General features: G+C 42.2%; 1 protein-coding gene across 2 annotated transcripts in view; it reads right to left on the bottom strand.

The window, feature by feature from the left end:
* Positions 1 to 22,964: 22,964 nt before the first annotated feature.
* Positions 22,965 to 27,077, bottom strand: part of LOC117490973 — a 95,773-nt gene continuing 91,660 nt past the window's right edge. For both annotated transcript variants that reach the window (XM_034140773.1, XM_034140772.1), the window contains one exon: positions 22,965 to 24,392. In XM_034140773.1, the coding sequence (XP_033996664.1) occupies positions 24,173 to 24,392 (220 nt within the window). In that variant the 3' untranslated portion in view covers positions 22,965 to 24,172. The remainder of the gene's footprint in view (positions 24,393 to 27,077) is intronic.

Raw genomic sequence — 27,077 nt, 5'->3', positions numbered from 1 at the left:
GCATCCATTGTTCAGGCCGTCACATCCCCAGGTCTTCAAACCTTTGTCACACCCCTTTGCGTTTGAGACGGACTCAAGAAGAGAAGGAGCCCCCAGGCCATGTATTAGACCCGCTTTCAAATAAATCCAATGTGAACATATCCAGGCTTGGGGAGTAACGGATTACATGTAATCAGTAAAAAACTGTATTCGATTACAATTATATAAAAATAATAGGTCATCAGATTACTGTTACATGTAAAAATAAAAATAAATAGAGAATGCTAGCAGGATTACAGGGTTACAATCGATTTTGAAATAAAGATGGATATATTACAGTCGACGTACTGAATGCATTTTGTTTATGGCTTATATTTAAGCTACTTTAATTCTTCTTTTTTTTAAATACATTTATTTTTAATGCAAAGGTGGACGCTTGATTTATGAAATAGAAATACCGTCTATGCTTTTGACTAATTTATTAAGTTTAAACAGCATTTGTAAACTATTACTACATTTTTTCTATGAAATATATATAATATCTTGGTTTCTACCTTTGTGTTGTTATATACACTCAAGTATAAAACATCTTATTGTTATTTATTTTCTCTTGTTTGTATTTGCTTTGCATTTGATATTATAATATAATAATGGAAGAAAATCTGGTTACATTACTTTTATATTTTGATACTCAGATGAGGTCACTGATGAACTTTTAGGACATGTAACTAGTTATTGTAACGGATAACATTAGACGCTCAAAGCAAGGTTTTTTTCAGTCAGGTGACCGGATGGATGGGTCAAACAAACACTTTCATCCAGGGGACCGCTGTTCTTTTCCCGTGTGAAAACATTAGTTAAGATTGGCTTCTTTACATAGATTATACATACAGAACATACATCTTTTAACCCTAACCCTAATTTTATGTACACCTAATCAAGTGGTTTTGTTTGTAAACACAATGCTAACCCCGTGTTTATACCTACGACTGTAGTGAGGCGTTATAGTTTGACATTAACCAGTGCGTAAATAAGTGGCCCTGGGGTCCTGACCAAGTGTCCGTATGTAACGAGCTGGGAGCGGGAACGTGTTGGTTGACGTCACTGCTCCCAACATGTAAACAGCTCCAGCAGAGTCTGTCTCGCCACACATCAACATTTGTCCAAAACAATTTGTGCAGAGTGGTCCTGGATCCGGATTGTAAAAAAACACATGGGGAACAGACATTAGTAATATTGCTGGGCCATATGTGTGGCAGACCACTGAGGTCACCTGACACTGAAGGTCACCTTTTTCAGTAGAAATTATTAAGTGCTTCCCCTCTAATCAGATGAGACGTCCCACATACTGCCCATGCTCATAGCAACCAGTGTATTTATAGGCTCCAAACTGAAATGACCAGTTGGTTTAATTTAATAGTGAGCAATAGGATTATACATGGAAACAAATTACCTAAGTGGGGGTACCAAAATCTTTTAACAATGATGGAAACCACGGACATGATGTCTCCCAGTATTATTCCGTTATTGGGTTTAGCCTGCATCTGTCAGCTAGGCCTGGCCTGGATGGGCCCAGCTTGCGTCCAGACTGACGCACAGCTGCTATCAGCTCACAGAGACCCCCGCCCCAGCCATCGCACTGCAGGGTCATGGAGGGGAAGGGCAGCATCCTAACCCAACAGCAGCCACACACACAGGTCTTTTACCCAATTACAATCCAATTTCATAGCCTGCTGTGGTCAAAGAAACAAGTCAAACGTGAAGCTTTCACATGGTTCTACCCTGTACATGAGAAGAGATGTTCAAACCAACAATGACTTTATCTGGAGATCATCTTTTATTGGGTCTCCTGGTAGTGAGCAGAGCATGTATTCTGACATTGAACCACTTTAAACGTGAGTAAGAGCAGACATTACTTAATCTGATGGAGGACAAGCGGCCAACATCAGCATACGAGCAGAGAGCTTAAAGACCTAGTAAAGCTTTTCTCCTCTAAAACAGTTGTGCTGGTGACAAGATTATTATTATTTATTCATTTCTATCAAGGAATGCAATTAGACTTCAGCCTTAATATCGCAGAGGCTGTCTCATTCTCCAGCTCCTCTGCTATGCTTGCCAACTGCAATCAGAAATAACTCTGTCCCTTCAACTTAATGAAAAACAAGTACTTGGCTATAAACTTGTAGTCATCCTCTATCCAATCACATTGTCTTGAGTAATTAAAATGATTAGCTTAATTAGCTTAATTAACTAAATTTGACTACAGGACATGGCCATATGGTGAGGAAAAACAAAGATGGGAGCTAATTAAAGTTAAAATAATGCAGGTTTTAATTAACTCAACCCTAAGGCATCAACATTTTCAAATTTATCCAAGCTGATAATTAAAAAGTCCTCTTGCCCAAGCAACATTTCTTCTCTGAGCTAATTAAATCTGGAAATAAATTAGCAACATGACGCTCCAAATATTAATTCCTGCTAGAAGATGACTTCACTTTCTAATGAAATTAATTAGCTGCACTGGACCCTCAATCAGATGCCAGGCGCTGTCCGTGAGCGCAGACCTCGTGTAATCTAGCGCCGGGCTAAGGGCCCCAGGGCAGACATTTACAATTGTAATGAACACTCTTTAACTGTGTGTCTCTCTTAATATACCAAATGAACATGTAGATCTCTTTGTGCCAGCGGCTTCCTCATTTATAAAGGAGCCGTAAGACCAGCTAGTTAAAACTTTCCTTTTTCAGGAAGAATGTGTGGAGCACATAACCACATAGCTGCCAAAAGCAATGCCAAGCCCAGCCTGAGCAGCCTGTAAGGGTCCACAGGCTGTGCCGTGTGTGTGCCAGCCTATTACAGAAGACCCTCATGAATTCACCCCCCTACACTCTGTTGGCAGCTTAAGGGGATGACACTGTGGACGGGGAGGATGCAGTAAAATGTATCCGTCTGCATTTTCAAGTCTCCACTGCCTGCATATACTTCACTGTATATACTGAGGCAGTGCTGTAAAACAAACGTCATTATGGACCATTATTGCTGTGTTTGAACACACGTCTGGTGTGAGACGTGTTCAAAAGAAACCAATGGCATGCTTTAACCTTATATTTATATATTTTAGGACCACTGGTATTGAGCATAAAATCGACCATTTGCTGCATCAGGGGAAAAGCAGGTTACAACATATTCAAACAGATTTTAAGATTATGATAAAAAAGATAAGATCAAGATGAGATTTTAATGATACCCCAAAGGGGAAGTGCATACACATTTAATAATTACAGTTTAATCCAAAAAGTTTCAGTCTGCAGCGACAGAGTCAGGTGTGACTTCACCAGTTCATAATGTATCACTGCAAGTAGCACTTTAGGTCGGCTTGATTATCTTTTACAATCCACTTCATCTTTATTCCAAACATATTTTGTTATATTTTTCATCATATTAATTATCATTTATGACATTCTATCCCTATCTTTATCTTCCTAATAAGTATATTTACAGTGATTGTAATTCAGAATCAGAATCCCTCTATTAGTCCTGCAGCGGGGGCATTTACAGTGTTACAGCAGAAGTGGCATAGCGCGTTGAAAAAGGCAAGCAATAATAACAAGTAAGCTAACTTATTAAATATAGAGAAGAAAAGCACACATTGGTACGAGAATACAAATAAAGACAAACAGGTTCACATCTATGGCTAAAAATGAGTAGCAGCAATTTAAAGAAAAGGAAATAAGTAACATGTTATGGTGTTGAGACATTATAAAAATGTTGGGACATTTCTAAAAATGTATGTTTTTCACATAAAAGTGATTATTGTACAGTATTGCAGGATTTGTTGCTTTTGCTAAACAAATCATGTTATTTATTCAGCATTTATATTATTATTAAAAAACATTATAACTGTATAATCATTTACATTCACACTTATAATTCAAAACTGTGTTCTATATTGTACAATAGAAACACAAGTGGAGGTTTTGTTTTTCTCTCACAGGCTACATAATGTCATTGAGCGTCTGTAATGCATGTGTTAATAGGAGAATGTGCAGTAGGGAAGCTGTGCTACCTGCTGCTGTGTCCCTCTCTCGTTAGCACTCGGCTTCACTTTGATTAATCAAGTTGCTACAAGATTGGCGCTCAATGTCACAGATCAATATGATGCACTTTCTATTATTCTGAGTCCCAAACAGAGCAGATCTTTACAGTAGGTGTCTCTCCAGAGGCTGTCCTCTCACTCTTCTTACACCCTGCTGTGCATGAAGGGCAGACCTTCATTTTACTCTGCTGACAGAAGACGCCGCGGCCTTTGTGTGTCGAGCATGTCCGCTCAAAAAAAGCCTGCAATGTCTTTAAAATTGAGATAATTGTGTTTACTGGGCGTAGAGCGGCTCTCAGTCTGTGCACAGACAACAAACTATGAAGAGGAAAAAAGCTGCTCTTTTGATTCTGTCACATTCTCAATAATTAATGCTCTCCTCTGGCAATTTTGATCCAATATGTAAATAGTATCTCATCCCATTATGCAGGGCATTGATGAATATGACAAACTTCCAAGAGATGACAGTCTGGCTCACACAGTTGTGGGCAAACACTACAATACACTAATGACCCAGGCCTTTTAATGTCAACCCATCTGAGACATTAGAGAATTTGAAATTAAAGGTGCAGTTGGCTGGCACGACAAAGTGGCATCATCAGAGAGGAACCCTGCATCAGTCAGGGTGCAGCCATGATGCCGGAGCCCGGCTTAAAGCTAGTTATAGCTCACATCAAAGCAACGTCAGCGTGCCCAACAGCTACCCTTGCCATTTGGATCCCACTGAATCCGATCCTTTAGTTACATTTTTCAAGCTATCTTTCCTCCGGCTTCCACGCTTAACCATTCAAATGGAAAATATAGTGTTTTCCGCATCAGCCCGGCCTTCGTTATTTCACAGACTTGTCCTTGTTATCTGGATCGCAGTAAACAAGCAGCACACACTCCTCTGGATCTCAGCTCTATTGCGGAGATGTCTGACAAAGTGGTCAAGAATGTAGACACAATTAGTGCTTCAAAGAAACGTCTAGATATCAACGAGGTGGTGCAATGACCTTTAAAACAAAAGGATTATAAACACTGGCATCATAGCTATGCACTGTCATAAGGGTCTAACTCGTTTATTTCAGGTGCTTTTTACATGTTCTGCTTTGAAGTATAATCAAACTCACAGCTCTAATCATGCGGCTCGGGGCTGTGATATTTCTCTTAGATATTAATAACGCACAAAGCACACAGAAGCCTGAGAGATTGGGTCAAATGCAAACACAGCTCTGAGACAAAGCAGAGAGCCTGATGGTGATTGTTGATTTGATGTTCAGAGACCTAATTATCCTGCTGCGGATTATATTATGAAAGATATTGAGCTTTTATTCCCCTTCTTGACGCATACTCTCTTTAAACTGAACAGGGCTCGGCTGTGATTAACTTTAAAAGGTCATTTAAAATAGCTCTGTGATGAGAACCTGGTTGAACGTTTCTAAGCGATGTAGTCGGAGATGAAGACACCACAGCAGTCTTGCTCAGCGACCCTAAGAGAATACACGTCATGCTTTAATAACCCCTGACAGCATACAGGAGTCATATCCAGACCTCCCTGCACATGTACCTGCACAGAAACATGCCTTATTCCAACAATAATACATCAAGATCCCCTTAAATGAGTCTTTACATGTCTCCTCTGCACATTCCCTGACCTACCTCCGACATGAAAGGTTAATCCATGACAGGGTTAAAAACTTATCTGGCCTCTCCGGTCACATAACATCCCAATTACTCTAACAATCTCACAGTGAATGAGGGGGGAGAGGGAACCAAGGAGATGGGAGAGAAAAAAATAGAATAGATAAAAGTCTGTCTCAGAGTAAAAGATAAGTTCTTATCTTAATCTAATGACTCCACAGCCTTCATTTGTCAGACCTGGCTTGCCTGGAAGGAAGAAAACAGAGAGTTTCTTGTACACAGTGTTAATAAAGGGGATGCGGTGTGTGCGAGCGGAGGAGAACGCTCAGCGGCAACGGAGAGATGTGCTTCATTCTGCTCATGTGTTTTTTTTTTTTACTTCTGCTAACTGTTGCTAATTAGCACCTTATCACCCTCCAAGTGGCTCCTTACTGTGGAGACACCGAGCGCAGGGTATTTATAACACAACTCCAGTGACAAGAGAGATAAACAGCTCACCGAGGCCAACGGCCACATCGCACTCTGCTGCTGAGAAAATATTTCACTGCAGGATTCTAGATGAGATGTGGGATTCAGTACAAAAACATTGCCTTTCGGATGAAGTTCACGTGAACTCAGGCGCTTTATTTAATGTAGCGACATGTAGATACAAATGTACGGCAAGATAAATGTAATTAATTCAAATTAAAGGGATAGTAAGGATGGTTTGAAGAAGGTTGTATGAGGGACTCCATAGTCAGTGTGTTACCTACACACTGAAGAAACTGAAATGTTGACTTTAATTAAATGTTTTATGTCAACAGATTACTGTATTAGGTTAGTTGAAAGAAATAATTTTAAGTTCAAATAAAAAAAAAATTAGGGTTCAACTTAATATTATTGCTTTCAACTCACGTAATAGAGTTATGTGAAATGCATAGCATATTTAGACACACTACATTCATATCCGGTATAATCACACAGTCCATTGCAACCAGGGAACCAAATCTGTTATTTACACTTTCTTCAAAACAACTGCATTGACAAAAGACGTAATTTTACTTTGCATTGGAGTGTAGAAGTTGCGGTTAGTGCAGTGTTCCTGCGATATAAAAACACTGTATTTGTCGATGGAGTCTGGTGTCTGACAGCAAAGTAAAGCAGAGAATATAATGTAATTACAGTGAACTATTAAGCTGATATGTATTCTTCTGTGTTGCTGAATAAGAACCTCATTAAACCCCACTTCAAAAACTCGAACCATCCACTTAAAATCATTTTATTTAGTATTTCCCCTTTATTATACAAAAACGTTGCCTCCTGTTAGCACCCTGCTAATGCTACGAGTGTATTCATGTGTTGCATGGCTGGATCCCTTTGCAATCACACTGTAAAACCTGGCAGTGCTGGCGACATGCTTTGCTAACGGAGCTACACAGAACCAGACTGACATAAATGACGAGGGGAAAAAACAACATGCCTCTCGAGCTGCAATTTCTTCGAAGAGACAAAGGAAATAGAATGGGAGCATTGAGTGAGAGCAAATCTCTAAAGATTAATTTGAAGTGTTCACTGAATTGTGATTCCTTTTAATTAATGATAGAATTAACTGCTTTGTTAATGTGCTCCTGGAGGAAATGAGCTGCTGGCAAATTCTGCAGCGAACAAAAGGAGGACACATCTCTCTTGACATTTATACAAGTCTCAGTTTGCCAGTGTCAGGGTGCGACAGCTCATGTTGGGCGAAATGTATCTAGAAGGAATGTTTTTCTGCATAGTTAGGAGACGCTGATTCAAAACTAGATCATTTGAAATCAATAAAGGCAGTGCTGCAAAAACTAACTGCGAACAGGTTATGGTAGGGGAGGGTGAAAATGGTTCAGGAATAGGATTTTCAGACTCAACACACACTCGTTTTTGTCAATTATTAGCAGTCAACTGTTGTGAAAACCCCATATCATCAGCTAAAGTGTCACAAATCACCAGTTTGGGCAACTTTCCAAAGCACCTACCTATTTAATCATCATTTTGATTCATTATCTTCACAATGCGTAATCCTATAGGGAGATAATGTGTTGTGTTGTGTGTGTGTATCTTGTCGTGGTTTAACACCCGACAAACATAGGCAGGTTTGATCTCATTTTGCAGAAGAATCTGCAATTTAATTAATTCCGCATTTGAGCACCTGCTATCTCATCTAACTGCAACCCCAATATGTTATAATCCACTAATGTTAGGCAGGATAAAATATCCCCTTTTTTATTCTTCATCACCATCTTGGCTGTAAGGGAGCCTGTAGGGACATTACATTACATTACATTACATTACATTACATTACATGTCACTTGTTAGACGCTTTTATCCAAAGCGACTTACATACATTCAGTACAGTGGGCAATCCCCACAGGAGCAATTTGGGGTGAAGTGTCTCAGGGACACAACGACATGCTGACTGCAGTTGGTGTTTGAACCTGTGCCCCTCTGATCCGAAGATCAGCGCACTGAGCCACACCCCCCAATTTAGGGAGATTCATCTCTTCTTTGTTTCGGAGGGGAAGAAGACGTGTCTGATGGAGATTTGCACTGTTCTGAGTCTTATATCCATAGTTTAAGTCATCAACTGGTAAACATGACACCAAGTTAATTGAGGACATATTGAAATTGCTAAAAATCAGTGATGAGCATTTTTCAAAATGCAACTAAAAGTGTGAGGATCTACAGTGCTCCCTCCTTCTTTTCCGCTTCTGTTTTTGTGTGTCTGTCTTCCTGGCTGGGCGTGGCTGACCTACATTCTGATTCCCGCCAACTCACCTCCGCTGCTGTTGTTCATCTCATTGATTGCCACTACTCACCTGCACCTGCTTAAAACCCTGGTTCCCATCCTCAGTCTTCGCCAGTTCTTCGTTTATTCTTCAGTGGTAAACTATCGTCCAGGCCTACTAGCATTTTTCCTAGTAACTTTTTTGATGCTCCTAGTGAGAGGATATTCCTTTCTAACCCTGCTTCTTTCCTGTTCCAGATCCACACACACCTGCCGCTCTGCCTGCCACGTCCAGCCTCCCCCTGGTCTGTCCTGCTCCTCGTCTCCCTTCTCTGAGCTCCTCGTCTGCACCTTGCCTGTGCCGTGGTCAAATAAAGCCTATTTGTTGACACTTCACCACTGTTTCTGTCTAAGTGCTTGCGTAGCGGGTTCTCATCTCCAGTCACTTCACGTGAAGCCTAACAAAAGCATCAGAGGGGTTGTATGGAGAAGGCCTACGTATCCATAGTCAATGTTTCCCCTACAGTAAATGTTGACCTGTCAAATTCATATCATTATCTTTATATTTACCAAGTCCTTTTCAACCGGGGAACCAAATCTGTTAAATGCTTTCTTCAAAACCACCAGACTGCATTGACAAAAGATGTAATATTACTTTGCATTGGAGTGTAGAAGTTGCTGATTTACCAGTGCATCAATTGCATTGTTTTTAATTCTGTCTGAATTTGTTGTTTTTCAGGGTCAGTTGAGTCACGAAAGTCACACAATAACACAAACTAACTAACCGACTGATGCATTTATAGAACAATTACTCCTGTGTTCCTGCAAGGTAAAATGACAGTTTTTGCCCATGGAGTCTGGGGTGTCTGACAGCAAAGTGAAGGCCACAAAGGTAACACCATGTCTTCACAGCCTGCTGTTAGACTGGAGCAATAGTTGTCTTTCTAATAGTCCATCCTGGAATACATCCGAATGATCAGCCATCTGACAGCTCTTGAGCCGCAGCACACTGATCCTTTACTGTACCGTGTGACTCATGTTCCTTCAGTGTGGCAGCAGAGGGACATACAGGAACACTGACTGATCACAAATGTGTTCGCCATTAAATGATGTGGGTTGCATTGTATTCAATTTCAATAAACTACATGTTAGTTGTACAAACTAGATTTTCTGAAAACGGTTCCTCTGTTGACTGGTTTACACGTCAGACTTCATTGTAGCGATGAGGCCGTGTTCCCACGTCTTAGCAATTTAATTGGTGAATACAATTGTGTCATAACCAATAAATGAGAGCAGCGTTACGAAAACAAAGAATCAGCACCAAGCAGAAAAATATGGTCTGAACTAAAAGCTGCTATGTGGTGTACTGCATGTCAAACAGCAAAAAGATTCAACGTTTATCCGAATGGACCCGGTCTGTCAATGCTGCATTTAAATATAAAACACTGACAAGCCTAGGAAACCCCAGTTCCAGTGAGCCTGAATCCATCCCTTTCTGCTTCTTATTTTACCATATTGACACAAGTCATCGATTTCCAATTACGTGCTGTAATGTTTGCCCGACTGACCATCGTATTTGGGCACCTTGTAGACAAAAAAGGATGGAATTCTTAATTCTTTTTTATCTCACTGTCAAAGACATCAGACTTTATATTTACCGCCAGTAAAATGACAGCAGATATTTTCACCCATAAAGGGGCGGGGCCATGACGTAGAAAGAACATATCCTGATTGGTTGCTCTCATGTTAAAGAATATAGGCAAAAAAAGTAGAGTTGTTGTAAACCAGAAGTGTCCTCTAAGCATCTCCCCATTGACTTCAATTTAAAAGGTCAGAGGCAATCTGAAGAAAACACACTTTAACAAGTGGAAACAGCACAGAGACATGTGGAGCTGTGCAGCTGTGTGCATGGAATGATCTCACACTAAAAGGCTGCTAAGCCCCGCACTTTACTCAACACTGCGTCTGGGCAACCAAGGCTTCAGCTGCTTCACTTCTGACATCTGACAGTCTTAGCTTACTGAAAAAATGACATCACATACAGAAATGACATGGCGAGGTAGCTGAAGAGAACACATTGCTGTATTAAAACAAGCAAATTATTACAGCAACTTGTTGAAGACATCACAAAGCCATCCTAAGTGTAAAGGACTTTTCGAATCAAGGCTTCCTTCTGCATCAGAGTGACAACGTCTGCAGCCAATTCCATGATTCAGAATTTTTTCTTTCTGACAGAGTACTTTGTGATGATTTTGTGTTGGGCAAAACATGAGGACAGAAAATCACTGAGATTTCAGGAACAGTGATATTGGAATGGAATTGAGTGAGTATTACAGGCTACATCCCTGCAGCATCTTTTAACACGTACTTAATGACTCTGCGTCCACGCCCATACTCGATATAAATCCATCAAAGGCGAGAGGGAGGGAGAAAAAGATCTGTGAGAAGTGAACACAGTGCTACATCTTCTCATCCAGTCAGTCAGGGTGTTTAATGAACTATTTGAGTGTGTCTCTCCAGTGAGTTAGGATATGCATCCTTTAGTAAGAGGAGATTTAGAAACACCCCGTTCCACTGGATGCATTTGACTCCATTGGGCCCAAATTAAAGACTCATATCAGCTCTTTGGTGTGCCATGTAAAGGATGAAAACCATTCCTGTTTCCTTTTGGACCGTACTGGTTCACCTCAGGCTGTAAGTGCACATGTTCCTGCAAATGTCACCTTGTGTGAGTAGTGCTACTGCCCCCCCCGACCCTCCCAAAAACAACAGCTGCATATTGTATTCAGGAGCAGGGCAGCGGGGCATCCATACAAGCATAATATCAGCGAGCAGGCGTCCCTGCACAGGCCTGTCGAGCATGATGTACATAGCGGACCGGTATCTTCCCCTCCAGAGCTCAGATTGTTTTGATATTTTTATTAACATGTCCTCAATCATAAATCACCCCGCAGAAGTGACGCCGATCCTTCCTCTCAGCGGCATCAGATTACAGGTGGAGACACAGTTATCGGACACCTTGCCACGTGTCCTGCGTTTAAGCTACAACACTTCCTCCTTAAAGACCTAAATTCAGTTTACATTCAAGCGTTAGGATGGAGCTGAATTCAATATACATAATATAATGCAAATGGACGGTCCTATAGTGGCCAGGATTCAAAGTAGCCTTCTATCCTTCATCTGCTTTTATCAAAGCCGGAGACAAAAGCAGTTGGACAGGCAGTAAGCACTTCCTGCAGTGTCAGGGCTTGATGTCATATCGCTTTAAAGAACCTCGGAGGACATCATTTTGTGTTATTGTGCATCTTGTGATGCTATCTGCACAAAAGGGACGTATTATTGCATTATTAAAGCACAATACTGTGGTCATTTGCATCACAATAACACTGTCCTTTTTTGTTTGACTCCTCAGTGAGCCAGGGCCCCGACTCGGGCCAGGCAGCGAGTCGTTCTGCAGCCACGTTCTCATGTCATACTAAGTTGCTAGTGTGCGCACAACTGTCAGACTCTCTTAAAGGCTCTGTGTGCTATGTGTAATTCCTTTAACACAGGCCATGCAGATATCCTTATCATTGTTGTAATGGTGTGCACATGCCACCCTGCATCCTGGAGCCCGCAAACGGCAGCTGGTAATTCAGTTAATTTATTCAAGTCGACCCGCCGGATCAGACTCAACCCAGAGAGCAGCCTCCGTCCTCTAGAGGTGATCTCAAGGTCACATGTGATTCTGTCACAGGCCAGAAAAAACATCTTGCATGACTTCCTGTCTGCAGCCAGAGACTCATGAGGAACGCTGTGGGAACACTTTAACCTGTTAAGCCCTGAGCCTGTTTTTCAGGTCTCAGGCTCGAAAATGACATTCCCAGAACAAATGACCATATCTTCCCTTCTAAGAGGGTTAAATTAATAATCTTTTTTCTCAAAGTAATGATAAACCTGTGAGTTGGATGTAGAAAAGTCAGAATCAATATAGATGTTTTTTATTTTAAAGAAAATTCAGATTTTACATTGTAAAAAACTGTAAGTTATAGTGTCCGTCCAAAAATTCTTTTTTACTTATAGTGAAAACCACCCTTGGATGATGGGTTAGTAGACTAAAAGCTTTAGGAATCCAAAGTACAACATATAATAAGTACCCTGTATCAAGATTGATGCAAAACAAGTGACATTTGACCTTTTTAGAGAGATTTAGCAAAAATAAATCACTTCTGGGGTCATTTGGGTGGATTTTCCATATCTCTGGCCCCCCTTGCTCGATTTTGATGGTTGACACCTCTTTCTGACCGTTAGAGCCAATAGAATTGAAGGGGGAGTCCCCCACACACACACGTTGTGAAGAGAAAAGGTGGGGGCTTCGGGCATTTCATTTTCAATAAGAGTGAACCTATCTCTAGCTTTGACATCTGGAAACGGAAAAGCAGTTTTAATGCTTATGGATTATCAGAAATCATTTCAAAGGGACACAGACACATTAGATTAACCTATGGATTAACTTCAGCAGCGTTTTTATCGTTTTAATGCCATTGAAGACCACTTTGGAGAGACTACAGAGCCAAGGTAAAAATGTTAGCATTTTTAGCTACCTAGCGTCACCTGTTTTGATGTCCGTTTTTGCTTATAACGTCGCAAATACGTATAATTCAGTGGTAATGTCAGTGTCAATCGATTCTGTGTCACCTCACGATGTGAATCGATGTGTTCGATGTGGTGAAAAGATAAATAATAAGGTTTTGTGAGTGATCTTCGGTGCAGTATGGTGTTAGCATCTTTCGCTCGTTGCTAATTCAGAGGCATTGTGGGTTTTCTTTTGAAAAAAAAAAAAAAAAGATCAGCTAGATGAGTTTCTTCCCGTTACATGGATATAAAACATTAATAGTTTTATTAAATGAACATGCCCTCAGACACTGTTTCCTGCAAGATGTTGCGGCAGTGCCCCGGTACTGGGGTCTCTCGGGCTTAACAGGTTAAGAGAAAGGTATTATTCCAAATGGTGATGATTGAAGAAATGCTACAGAACTGTTCATGTTAAAAGGACTGGATTTTACACAGCGCTTTATCCAGTCTTTACGTCTCCTCAAAGCGCTCTACATATACATTTATAGGGGCCACCTGCTCAAGGAAGCTAATATTCAGACAACCGGCCACTCGGAGCATCTTGGGGTTAGGTTATATCTCACACAGGCTCCGCCCTGTACTGGACTCTATGGGTACTACCTCTCAACCATACTATGCGAGCATTCATCAACTGAAATATCTATAACCGTAGCCGGCCCCCTGGGGCGGGCCTACCTGAATGCACGCGCAAGCCCACCGTATATAAGGCGGCCTCGCCTCCTGGCTGTCATCCTTTTCTCTTCAGCGAGCAAGGAAACAACTGAGCTTAGAGCGAGAAAAGACAGAAAGTTGAAAGGAAAAGTCATGGACTCACCACTAATGGAGCAACGACTCTGCCCTTCGTGCCCGGGCTTAATTGCGGGTACCAATCTCCACCGCCGCTGCTTCGAGTGCCTGGGGCCTGACCAAGCGGTGGCCGGCCTGATCCAGTCCCCGGCCTGCAACGCCTGCCGCCTGATCCCGCGGATCAGCCGCCGCCGGCGTCTGGAGCACTTCCAGGCGCAGTATGTCTCGCCGGAAGAGGCGGAGGTCCGGGACCTCGAGGTGGTGGAGATGGAGGAGCAGGATGTTACGGTGCCCTTCGTGTTCGCCATGCCAGCGGGTCGGGCGGCTCCGTTCGTCGAGGAGGAAGACGACGACAACACCTCGTTGTCTGATGCTTCCGGGCCTGGCCTCCAGGAGGGTCCACAGCACAGGTCTGCGCGGCAGGACTTCCCGGCGGTGATGACTATGGCGGCGGAGCATGTAGGCTTACCGCTCCCCCCGCCGCTGCCACCGAGGCCGGTGAGCCGCCTCCGTCAGGGCTTCTACGGCCCAGCTCGTCCGACGCAGCCGGCCTTCGATTCGCCCCCCTTGCCAGACATCTGGCAGTGTGTGGAGGCGACGTGGCGACAGCCACTGAGAACGAAGGCTCCAGTGGCAACATGGGCTGGAATTCTCAGGGTGCAGGGCCGCTCGGACACGGAGTGTCCCGGTGTGCCCCCCCTCAGCAGGTATCTGACCCCCCCCGCCCTGGGACATAGTGCACTTATGTTTTCCCATGCTCCTTAGGGACCCGGGAAACGTGGTGCGCAGTAAGCCCCATACAGGGCTGGAGGAAACATTGAGCCCTCCTCAATGTTTTCCAGGCACACTATTCACGAGGTAAGTGTGTCTGAGTGTGCCCTACCAGCCAGGTAAGCTGTGGCCCCCACTTCTCCACGGTCACAACCGGGGGAGAGGGGGTTGCGGTGCAGGGGCTGGCAACCAAAAGCCGGTCAGGGGCAGTGTGGTGACTCGATGTTGTTGGACGACAGGGCGTTTAGGCATCAGGGCTCCACCCACTGTACCCATAGAGTCCAGTAGAGGGCGGAGCCTGTGTGAGATATAACGGTGGGTTACGTATTGTAACCCTAGTTATAAAAGCACAGGCGGAGCCCTCTACTCGGGGCCCTGTCTGTCCTATGCTGCTCGCTGAAGAGAAGTGTAGGATGACAGCCAGGAAGCGAGGCCGCCTTATATACGGTGGGCTTGCACGCGCATTCAGGTAGGCCCGCCCCAGGGGGCCGGCTACGGTTATAGATATTTCAGTTGATGAATGCTCGCATAGTATGGTGGAGAGGTAGTACCCATAGAGTCCATTAGAGGGCTCCGCCTGTGCTTATATAACTAGGGTTACAATACGTAACCCACCGTTTCTTGCCCAAGGAAGTTGACTCCTGAGATCGAACCAACCTACCAATCAGAGGACCCCAAACTACCTCACAGCCACAGTTCAGTGGCAGACTTCAACATGTGAGGGGCAGAGGTAAAGATGAAAAAAATGCTCCAGATTGATCATGTTTTCTTAATTTTATAGCCACTCTTGAGGGATTTTAATCAAATGTTCTTCATTAAAGGGCATCATAGAAGGCTTTAAGAATATTTTCTCCACTGAATGGGCACCTTAGAGGGAACTTTACCATGTTTAGGGGCTTCCAAGGAGGCCCATTTTCCCAACATAGTTACAAGTTATTTTGCCACTTCTAACTACAACCTCTCATGGTAGAAAATGTTTTTTCCAGGATCAGAAGAGAGATTGCCTTTGTTTGTTAAATATGTAAACACCATCTGTATTTCGTTTAATCCTCCTCAACAGGTAGCCAACTGAAAAGCAGATCCCCCGTCTCTCACAGCCCGGGACTTTTGGCTCTCTGACACGCGGATCCAGATCTGAGTGTTGGGGCTTCAAAGCAGATCTGGTGTTCACATGCGGTCTGACGCTGCGCCGTGTGACTCTGGATCCCAGCAGCCAGGTCCATCTCTCCTGATGGAGCGCATCATGATGTGGACTCGGCTAATGAGCTCTGATTTCACAAAGGCCCTGGCATCAGTTCAATCTGATATCTGTCAGGCGTATTATAAATACTAATAATAATTTGGGCAGCAACCAGAATTTAACTTCTTAATGTAATGTTTTGAATTTGACAATGTATACGTTTAATATTTTAATTTGAAGATACACATTTTTGACTGAAACACATTCAGTATCTTATTGAGTATATTGATTGGTGAATTGAATGGGGAGATTTTAATGATATGCAAATGTTTATTACTGCAAAAAGACAAGCTCATTGTGGCTGTGATACCAACAAAGGATGTTTCTGTCAGTGTAAGTAACGTTTTGTAATTGCTGCTTAGTCTATTATATGTCAGATAATAGGAATCATTACAATGGAGTGAAGGAGGGCCTCTTTACATTTTCCGCGACAATAACCTGTATATCTGCAAATGTTGTGATTAGAAAGTGGCCAAAGAAAAATAAGGATTCTGTAGTTATGAATCTTCGCTGGCCTCATGATTCGATAATTCTCAATTTTTGATTTTACTGCAGATAGAGCCAACTTAAGACCCACCTTTTTAACATGGCTTATTAAACCTTTTTTTTAATTAACTATAACATGTATATTTTTTCCTTTTTCTTTTTTATTCTGTTCTTATTTATCTAATTTAATTTAATTTATTTATTTATGTTATTCTTGTTTTATTCAGCCCTGTGTTTATTGACTTCTATTGGTTTTAAGTTTTATCAATCACAACTTGTTTTACTTGGTATTTATTAGCTGGGAAGGGGAGGGGTATACTTTCTTTGTGGTTTGTGAAGCACTTTGTGTTACCTTCTTGTTTGAAAAGTACTATATAAATACAGTTTGCTTGATTGAGGTGATACTTCTTGAAATGATTGAACAATGATTAAAATAGCTGTATATTGATAACTGTTGCTTGATTAAGCCCTTACCTTATTGTTTTATTGTTTCTCTTGACATACAGTATGACTCTATGGTCTGCAGTCTGCCTGTTTGACCCGCTGATAAACACTGCCCTCAATGAACGTAGCACTATGAGCTAATGTGTGGCTGGTGGTGGCATGTTCATATTATGGGCAGCTGCTGCTCAGGTGGTAGAGTAGGTAGGCCATTAATCATTGGAGTGGGGTGGCTCCTCTTGTCCACATTACAAAATGTCCTTGAGCAAGACACCACAGCCAGTATTGTTCTCAAAATGTGTATAAGGGGAAAATATTTTGTGGGAAAAAGCGTTTGCTGGATGGAGGATCTGTAAAGAGTCCCAGCTGACACCTGAGAGCTGCTGCTGCGTTGTGAGAGGTGGGAAGTAACTAAGTACATTTACTCTAGTACTGTACTTAAGTCACATTTTGAGAGACTTGTACTTTACTTGTTTCCATTTAATACTACTTTGTACTTCTACTTCACTATAATTCAGAGGTTAATGGTGTACTTTTACTCCACTACATTTATTTAATATCTTTAGTTACTTTACAGATCTGGATGAATGATGTGAAATCTAATCAAGTGTTAAATCAGACTTTAGTTCCACCTGGAGTAAATTCACAAGCTACCCTGCAGTATACAAAGTCATTCAAACTAGCTGCACCTTTACCAGCTTTGAGAACACTTTCATGATCAATCATTATAAAACATATATATTATTCTGAAATGGACCAATCTGCACAATGACTACTGTTACTTTTGGTACTTTAAGTATACTTTGATGCTAATACTTTTGTACTTTTACTTGAGTAACATTTTGAATGCAGGACTTTTACTGTAACAGAGTATTCCTACTCTCTGGTACTTCTACTTTTACCTACTCCTCCCACCTCTGTGTGCAGTAACCTTTAGGTGTGTCATGGCGGCAGTGCCCTGTCGGTGGGTGTAGATGTAAGAAAGCCCACTGGAGGGGTGCCCCCCCCCCCCCCACACCTGCCTCTCCTACAGTCTGCTGTACCACGTGGAGTCCCAGATATAGCCCACAGAATAATCCACACTCATACACTCATGAAAGTGTCCATCTGGCCCCACGCACTCACATTAAGCCCAGAACCACACAGGCATGGGGACACTGGAGTCTCTGCAGTCCTGTCGCTGTGGCATTCAGCAGGTAGTGGGGGGGATACTGCTGGACTTCTTCTGTGGTGTCTATAGAAAGGGCTGAGGTGGCGCACTGCTGAGAGTCACTTTGCTGTGAGAGGTGAGACGGAGGGGTGAGACGGAGAGGGGAGACAGAGAGGTGAGACGGAGGGGTGAGACGGAGAGGTGAGACGGAGGGGTGAGACGGAGAGATGAGACAGAGAGGGGAGACGGAGAGGGGAGACACAGAGAGGAGACAGAGAGGAGAGACGGAGAGGTGAGACGGAGGGGTGAGACGGAGAGGTGAGACGGAGGGGTGAGACGGAGGGGTGAGACGGAGAGATGAGACAGAGAGGGGAGACGGAGAGGAGAGACGGAGAGAGGTGAGACAGAGAGGAGAGATGGAGAGGTGAGACGGAGGGGCGGAGGGGCGGAGAGGTGAGACGGAGGGGTGAGACGGAGGGGTGAGACGGAGAGGTGAGACAGAGAGGGGAGACGGAGAGGAGAGACGGAGAGAGGTGAGACGGAGAGGAGAGACGGAGAGGTGAGACGGAGGGGCGGAGAGGTGAGACTGAGAGGGGTGAGACGGAGAGGTGAGACGGAGAGGGGTGAGACCGAGGGGTGAGATGGAGACCACTGAGACGGAGAGGAGAGATGGAGAGGTGAGATGGAGAGACGGAGAGGGGTGAGACGGAGGGGGGTGAGAGGATGAGCTGCACAGGGAGCAGGATCCTCCACATTAGCGTCCTCGGCTCAGGCAGCAGAGCTCCGGCTGCAGCAGAGCACCAACACCACCCTGCATCACAGCTGCCACTGTTTATCCACTCAAAATAAAAGGCTCATTATATTTCAAGGTTTTCTTTGCAGATCTGGAAAATATCTTATGTATGTTCTTTGACTAAACACACAGACCTGGAGAGGAGTCAGTGCAAACATCAAACAGAGACCTGTCCCCCTTTTCATTTGTACCAACAGTTTTTTAACCATGTAGTTCAATGATGGTCTACGGCAGACTTTCAGATATTTCATATCATAACTTCATTAAAACACAGTTTAGAGGATAATTTATTGACAGTACATTTATAACAAACATATGATAGTATAACTGGGGGACAAAATGACCCGAATGATGACATCAGATTATTGCGTGGTGAATGGTTTGGACATAATGTCTGAGTGTTTGTGTTTGGATTATTTAGCATAATTGTCTCAAGGAGAGCTCTCAGCCATTCATCTCAACGTGAAAATGTCATAAATTACAACAGGGATTTTCAAGAGCATGAACACATTTGCCGTACGCACAAAGGATAAGGCTGTTGATATTCTTTATTATTCTCATTATCAACAAATCCCATGAGAAGCCCAAAACCAAAAGTGAAGTGATTCTGCTCAAAATATGTATCTGTGTTTCCACAGATGTATCTTGTTCCTCTGTGGCACAGAGCTTCAATGTGTTCCCAAACTATTAAAGACAGAAAGAGCCACACCGGCCACGTTCCTTCAGTACCGTGAACACACACTGCAGTTTCATTTGAATATATCCCACATGCACCTCCTGCTGCCCCAGTTACTCACTAAAGCTCCACCTGTGGATTAATCCGCTGCTGAAAATAGTCCCAAAGGAGAAAAGACAGTTAAGAGTTAAGCTTTCTTAAAACTACAATGCACAGCTGTTTAAAAAAGAGTATATTCTTTAAAAATGTCTTTATTCTCCATCACATCAGTATTTTGGTAGTTGTAAAGGAACATTTTTGTTTAAAACAGAATACAATACAAGTGCATTGTACACCATACTGCAAAGTTGTTGGTGGCACACCAAAACATTAAAGCGGCACAACAACAGGTAACATAAAACAAGTATTATAAAGAACACATCTGGATACAATATACCAGTGAGAAAGTAAAGCTTATACTACAGTGCTCACAAAGAAAATGACAGATAAATACCTTAAACAGCTTTAAGCCTTAAACAAAATACTGTGGCGTAAGATTTGTGGCAAGATCTGTAATGTTTTTAAACTTTAAAATGCTGATTGAACTTAGAATATAATTCTTTCTTGGAACAATGTTTGGTTAAAGCCTCCCTTACTCTTTTGACATGGCAAATAGTTGTTTGCTTGTATATTAATGGTCTGAATATGAAATTGAGAATGCTGTTGTCCTGATGCTACATAGCTCACAAAGCTGGGGCGTCCCAATTATTTCGCTGGCGATGCCAACTATCCTTTCCATCTCATTCTGCAGCTCGCAGTTCAAACAGTCACTCTCAAACAGGGTTTTGTAAACATTTTTCACTGACTTGCTCGTTGTGTTCTAACGAAATAAAGCCATGTGTGCATTTTCTTAAATATAGTTCATCTTTTCAGTTAAATTGGCCGTCAGTCTGTGCGATGATGTCAAATACATTTGGCTTTCTTCTGAAACCCTGCATGGCACAAATGATTATATCTTAAGTGCAATCAACATTGAATTGTTTCGTGCCAGACACGAAGGCCAACTAAGGCTGTGTCTTCTGCATATTAAAAACCCTCACTTTCATCTCAAATGATTGTGTACAGGAGAAGGAAGGGGTCGGGTGTTGTTCCACTAATGGTTGTCAGATAGAAAGACAAATAACACCACTATTAACCCCAATATCAATGAGTCAACAACAACCCACAAAATGAAATCCTTACATATTACACAAAGCAGGGCAACATTCATGCCATCAGTTGTGGGAGAAGTACTCAAATCTTGTACTTAAGTAAAAGTAGAAGTACCAGAGTGTAGGAATACTCTGTTACAAGTAAAAGTCCTGCATTCTAAATGTTACTCAAGTAAAAGTACAGAAGTATTGGCATCTAAATATACTTAAAGTATAAAAGGTAAAAGTACTTATTAAGCAAACTGGGCCATTTCACAATCATATGTATGATATGTTTTGATTATAATTATTGATGTATTGATGTGTTTATCAAACTGGTAAAGGAGGAACTCATTTTAATAACTTTATTTCATGAATTTGGTCCAACTAAGTGTTATTTAAGTGTTGATCATATTGTTAATCATTAATGTATATCTGCAAAGTAACTAAAGGTATTAAATAAATGTAGTGGATTAAAAGTACAATATTTACCTCTGAATTGTAGTGGAGTAGAAGTAGAAAGTAACATAAAATGGAAAAGTACAAGTATACTTTACTTGAGTATTTTGAGTATTTTGAGGACTAGCTTTAACACCGCCGACGGTTTTACAAAGAACAGGAGTGATGTTGATTGGTTGACAATCATAGAGTTTTTCGGGGAACGGCCTCAATGATTGAGATTTTCCCTTGTTTGGGCGCTGTGTGTGACTGGAATTACCTTGTAAAGACTCCCTTTAATTGGCTCTTTAAGGACCTGTGCCTGTAGTCCGTCTGGGCCATATTCTTAAAATAATAATAATAATAATAACTTGAATTTATATAGCGCCTTTCATAACCTCAAGGTCGCTTATTTGGCTTCACACAGGCACCACACACACTGTAATAAACCTTTAGCTCATTAGCACTGCCTGTTACTGACGGAGCATTCTTCCTTCTTTCTGGCCACCCCCATTGGAGCATTTAAGCTTTCCTGTGCTTCTCATGTTACCCATTGTCCTTGCAATCTTATTTATCTTTGAGTGTCCTCTTTTCTGAGAGAACTCACAGCAACCACTGCAGAACGCCATTTTCTCTGCCTTAAGACATCATTTCAGTTATTTTGATGCCTAGACTTGTTGTTTGGGAAGATTCTCAAACCTTTTGTCTTCCACACATCTTCACAAAATCTAGAGGGCACACTGTGACTTTAACGAGCGTCTATGCAAGATTTAAAGAAAACATCCAGTACGGTGTTCTCTGGACAGCCTCTCGGTTCCTCTGAGGTTCCTAAGACCACACTTTAACAAAGTACTTTGGGGAAGGGTTTCATTCGCGCCACTACTGCCGAATGGTTAAAGCAAGAGGTGAATTCCACAGTGGTCTGATCTCCAAAGGGGCGGTTCTGCAAACAGCCTAATTGGAATCTAGGATGTTTCCAGAGCAAGGATCGAGAGAGCAGGTAAAGCAAGTGGGACAGTCCATATATTGCTGGAGGATTGGTAAAAACCCAGAGAAACCTCATGGAAAATCTCCTGAAAACAGCTGCATCTGCAAAATGGGAGAGGACATCATTGAACTGATCCACCAACCTCTCTGCTGCAGCACCGTCATTTGGACCAGTCTCAATCATCTCTAATGGCGCATTTCCATTGCAGCGCGTAGCTCGCTTTAAGCGTGCCGTGTCGTGCCGTCCCCTTTTTTGGTTGTGCTTCCACTAGGCCTCGTTCCGGCGCGGCACGGCGCGGGGCCACTTTTTCCCCTCTTTTCTGGCCCTAGAAAATTGTGGTTCTATCGGGGCCAACAAACAGGGCTGAGTATGCTAAACTAGAGAGAGGAGCGCTGGCAAGAGGGCTAGAACTACAACAAGATGGACATATTTGACCGTGATTTAATTGTAATACACGTTTCAAAATGATGCCGAAGTAACAACATACTGATACCGGTTAGTAAAAACCATGAATTAATGCTTTGTCAAGTCTGCAGACAGACGGCAGGCGAAAAACCTTTTAAAATTCGTATTTTTCTAGATGGAGATTGGCTAAGCTAACGCAGTATATGCCCCGACCGTCCACACTCACAACAACGGCCTATACAGACATAAATACAGCAGCGACTGTATTCACCATGACACAGGCAGTCTGTGGTGTGTACTTGTTTAACTTTTGTCGAGTTTCTGAACATATATAAGGAGCTGTGAGCTCTGAGTGCTCACAGCTAACGGCTGTGTTGTGTTTCTGGATTTCTCATTGAAGATGACGTCACGGCTCCGCCTACACTGCGTTACTATAGTAACTACCCCAGTTCCTAAACTGTAATGGAAGCGCAGCATGAAGTGAGTCGGCCCTGTTAAGGCCCAACGCGGCCAAGCCGTACCGAGCCGTACCGAGTGTGGCCGAGGCCGACCGTGTAGTGGAAATGCGCCATTAGATTTGGAGGTTAGTGGCCATTCTCAAACAACTGGAGGCCAGTTTCTATCTTCTCTACAGTATGTCAGTCTTTAAGGCCAGGAGGTCATGGGATTGTCCAACTAAATTAAATTGTGATTCCTTGACAGAAGGTCCCTCCAAATGCATATACAATTCTACATTAGAACAAGAACCACAACCGCAAGCAGCAGGTGACCACTGGATCAGAAATGGAACCATCATATTTTTATGGGATATTTTGACAATAAAAACATTTTTTGGGGACAATTTGGAAATATACTATATAACACAGAATTGCCATTTCTAACACTCTCATTTTTTATGAATGAAACGAACAAGGTGTGCATTGTTGATTTATTAGTGAAAGATGTCCTAGTAGTTCGACTTTTATTACCATTGACCAAGCTTTTTTCCCCCTTGTCTTTGTGCTAACTCAAGCTCAGCTGCAGAGTATTGAACGACATATATTTCCTTTCCAAGTAGGCATATTTTCAACATATCAAACCTCTGCCTCTAATATTAACACTCATTCTGATACACTAAAGAAATGTGCAGTGCAGCATATCGGCCCTCTGAAAACAAACACTAGATGCCAATTGAAAGCTGTTACAGATAACATAATCCGTAGACGATATGACAATATAACATGAGGGCTACTTGTTAGCATCTTTTCCATCTGTATGATAATGGTTTATGTTTTAAGAGCCTCAGTAGTGTCTCACTGGGAAGCTTCACTCTCATTTGTGAAGCAGCAGTGGGACAGACGCTGCTCTCGCCCCTGTCCTCGTCACCACTTCACAGGCTATTCAATTAGCAGAAGAAGCATGGGAGATGGAGCCATAATGGAGCTGATGAGATGCACAAGGACAGGTGACACTAATCAGAGCGGCGCCCCATTGTCTCTGTGTGGACATCATTAAGGAAAGAGAGTGATTCCAGCGTTTTTTTTTACCTCCCTGAGCCTGAACACACTTCTGAAGGCTGCGTGCATTAGCTTCCTTATGATCAATTTGCAGTATGACAATATACCCGCTGAAGAAAGAGTGCAAGGCTTTGACATGGACGAAAACAGCAATGTTTGACACCATGCAGATAGGTTATGAAGTGTAAGATCTCATAAATATCATGCTGATAAGCCGATGTGATATCTTGAATGGCTTAATCACATAGGATTGCTGTATTCTGTAAACTCCATCTGTTAGTTGTTCAATAAAGGCTGAGGCATCCACTCTTCAACATATCCACTTTCCTTCCGTCCACTTGACTGGGTGAGGCCGCAGATGAAGGCTGACCTGACCCTGCTGAGGCCTCAGACCCCTCCCAGCGGCCCCCTCTCCTCCGGTCCTGGTCCGAGCCTCTGGCCCGCACGGTGAAGGAGCTCTGAGCCGCCTGCCGGTACCGGCTGCTGAGGAAGCTGGACACACACCTGGGAAAACACCACAATTAAAACATTAGAAGAGAACTGACTGAAGGACTCGAGGTCTGATTGCTTCATCACACATATTCCTTTTTAAAATGTTAAGCAAATCAAAGCCACAGTGAGAAGAATGTGTCAGTTTAATTTTGTAAACTAAATATTCAAAGTCGTCACCTCCTCTCCCCATAAATGAGGGTTACGGTGCTCGAAGGCTAACCCCTGATTCACTCTTGTTTTGCCTTGCTATATTTGCATTTTTCTCTGAGCTACAGTACATCGGCCATTTTCATAGCTTGCCTTTGAATGATTGAATTTGATCAAGCACCTGGTTGCTAGGTCTTTGTATATGGCACACAGAAATAAAGAACAGAAGGCAGGGTCTCTGAAATACAGACAGCACAACCCTCTTGAGAGGGCATAAGTAAGGATTTAAGGATATATTTTTGTATGAATCAATACGTTAGTTCTAGATATTATTACTGCTGTGCTTTTGCACACTGGTCACCACTGTTGCACTTCTAGCCCACTTGTGTTTAGGACACGTTCCCTCCCCCTCACTGTACTGCAGTCTTTCATATATTGAAATATGCACTGCTGAAAAAACAAATGTCCTCTGGGTACAAAATAAAGTTGAGAGTTGAAGTGTCACACCTGCAACAGTGTGCTATACATTTAATCCATCCTGACAAAATGTGGCCTCTTAAGTCATGTTACATGATTACAATTAGATCCAAGAGCTTTAGAGATGTTGGTAGGCACATTTTTTGATGATCTTTGGACTCCTCTCCTGACTGAAGCTCCTTTTTTTCACAATGTCAAACTATTTATTTAAAACATTGAAAAAGTAAATGTTCTTCCATCTCTTGCTCCTTATCCATAAAAATACTTAAAGTGCTTCAGTTGCTAAGAGAAAATATTGTTGGCAAACTACGAATGTATCCTTATGAGACAGTATCTACATGTTATATGTTACAGTATATCCTTCTTGGTGATTGGCCAATAGGTTACAAGTACCTCCAGCAAGTCATCATCAAGACCTTAAGGGCTGGTGTGGTACTTTATTCTCTCACTGCATACTCAACTGCTATCAGACAGGTGAAATATGCATGTTTTATTCTTGTAGTGGCACAGTGCTACCATATGATTGTGCATGTGGTGCATACTAACTATCACAGCAATGAGGTAGTTATCATGGTGTTTCATGTGGCTGATGTAGGAGCTAATCATGATAGCTTGACTCCTAGGTGATTGGACAGCTTCATAGTGTATCATTTCCTACAATCAGCGGCCACTTAATATCATGAAATACACCTTTAAGTACTGCCTGGCAACCTGATGGAGGACCTGAGGAGGCAAGACTGATCCCCATTATAAAACTATGGAAGTTAAAGGTAAAATGTGTGAATTTCAGAAAATCTTTGCAATGAAATACACCGGTGGCCGTTAAGTTAACTGCATACAGTAAACTGTTGCTCTCACCATTGCATCTGACCGAAATAGAGTTGTGAGATTAGATTGAATTAATCTCATATTTAGAATAATGTAATTTACTGTTCGACCATTGGCTCCACTATTCTATCTACTTTCGTTAGGATGTAATCAATGCAAGATCCATTGCCGTGTAGCTAAATAACAGCTAGCTAGCTAATCTTAGCTAAGCTTAAGTTACAGTTGGCTAGCTGGCCGCCGCAGCAAATAGAAAGCAATCATTAATTATACACATTTTCTTTTTATCGTTGCATACCGTCTGCTAAAATCAACATATTTTTTATCATACAAGTTAGTATCATGGATCCAGCTCGCTGGTGAAGTCAAGCTAGCCAACCAATATATACGACCTTATGTTTGCAATAACGTTAGCGAGCATAAAAGCTAAGGTTTACTGTATGGTGGCCCTGAAGTGCAAGTCAAAACAACATTTCATAAAACACTACAGCATTTCAGAAAACGCTACAGCATTTCAGAAAACGCTACAGCATTTCAAAAACGCTACAGCATTTCAAAAACGCTACAGCATTTCAGAAAACACTACAGCATTTCAAAAACGCTACAGCATTTCAGAAAACACCACAGCATTTCACAAAACACTTTAACATTTCAACTTTTACGGATAGGGTATTCCTTTAGGGATTGGACAGAGCCAACCAGAGAAGCACTGCTGTGATTGGTTATTTTTGCTGCCAGTCAAGAAATTACGCTTCGTGATTGGTCAGCACCCCACAGCGCAACATGTCCCAAAACATCAGCCGTTAGCTGTTAGCACACAGAGCTCACAGCTCCTCATATATGTTCAGAAACATGTACAAAACACAGACTGTCTGACAACGGTGAATGGCGAATACAGTCGCTGCTTTTTTTCTGTCTGTATGACGTTGTTGTGAGTGTGGACGGAGCAGCTACAGGTTAGTTTAGCCTGATCGATCCGATCTCCATTCAGAAAACACGCATTTTAAAAGGTTTTTCGCCTGCCGTCTTGTCTGCACACTTGTCAAAGCATTAATTCATGGTTTTCACTAACCGGTATCAGTATGTTGTTACTTCGGCATCATTTTTTAAACGTGTATTACAATTGAATCACGGTAAATTATGTTCATTTTGATATATGGTCGTAGACTTTACTGATGATTTAGAATGTATCCAGACTCAACGTAAGAGCTTGTGCCTCTTCGGGGGGTGCTAACATTTAAACATACA

This window comes from Trematomus bernacchii, unplaced genomic scaffold (assembly GCF_902827165.1).
Source record: "Trematomus bernacchii unplaced genomic scaffold, fTreBer1.1, whole genome shotgun sequence".
Classification (NCBI taxonomy): domain Eukaryota; kingdom Metazoa; phylum Chordata; class Actinopteri; order Perciformes; family Nototheniidae; genus Trematomus; species Trematomus bernacchii.
The sequence above is the reverse complement of the archived record's forward strand: the minus strand, read 5'-3'. Positions and strand labels throughout refer to the sequence as shown.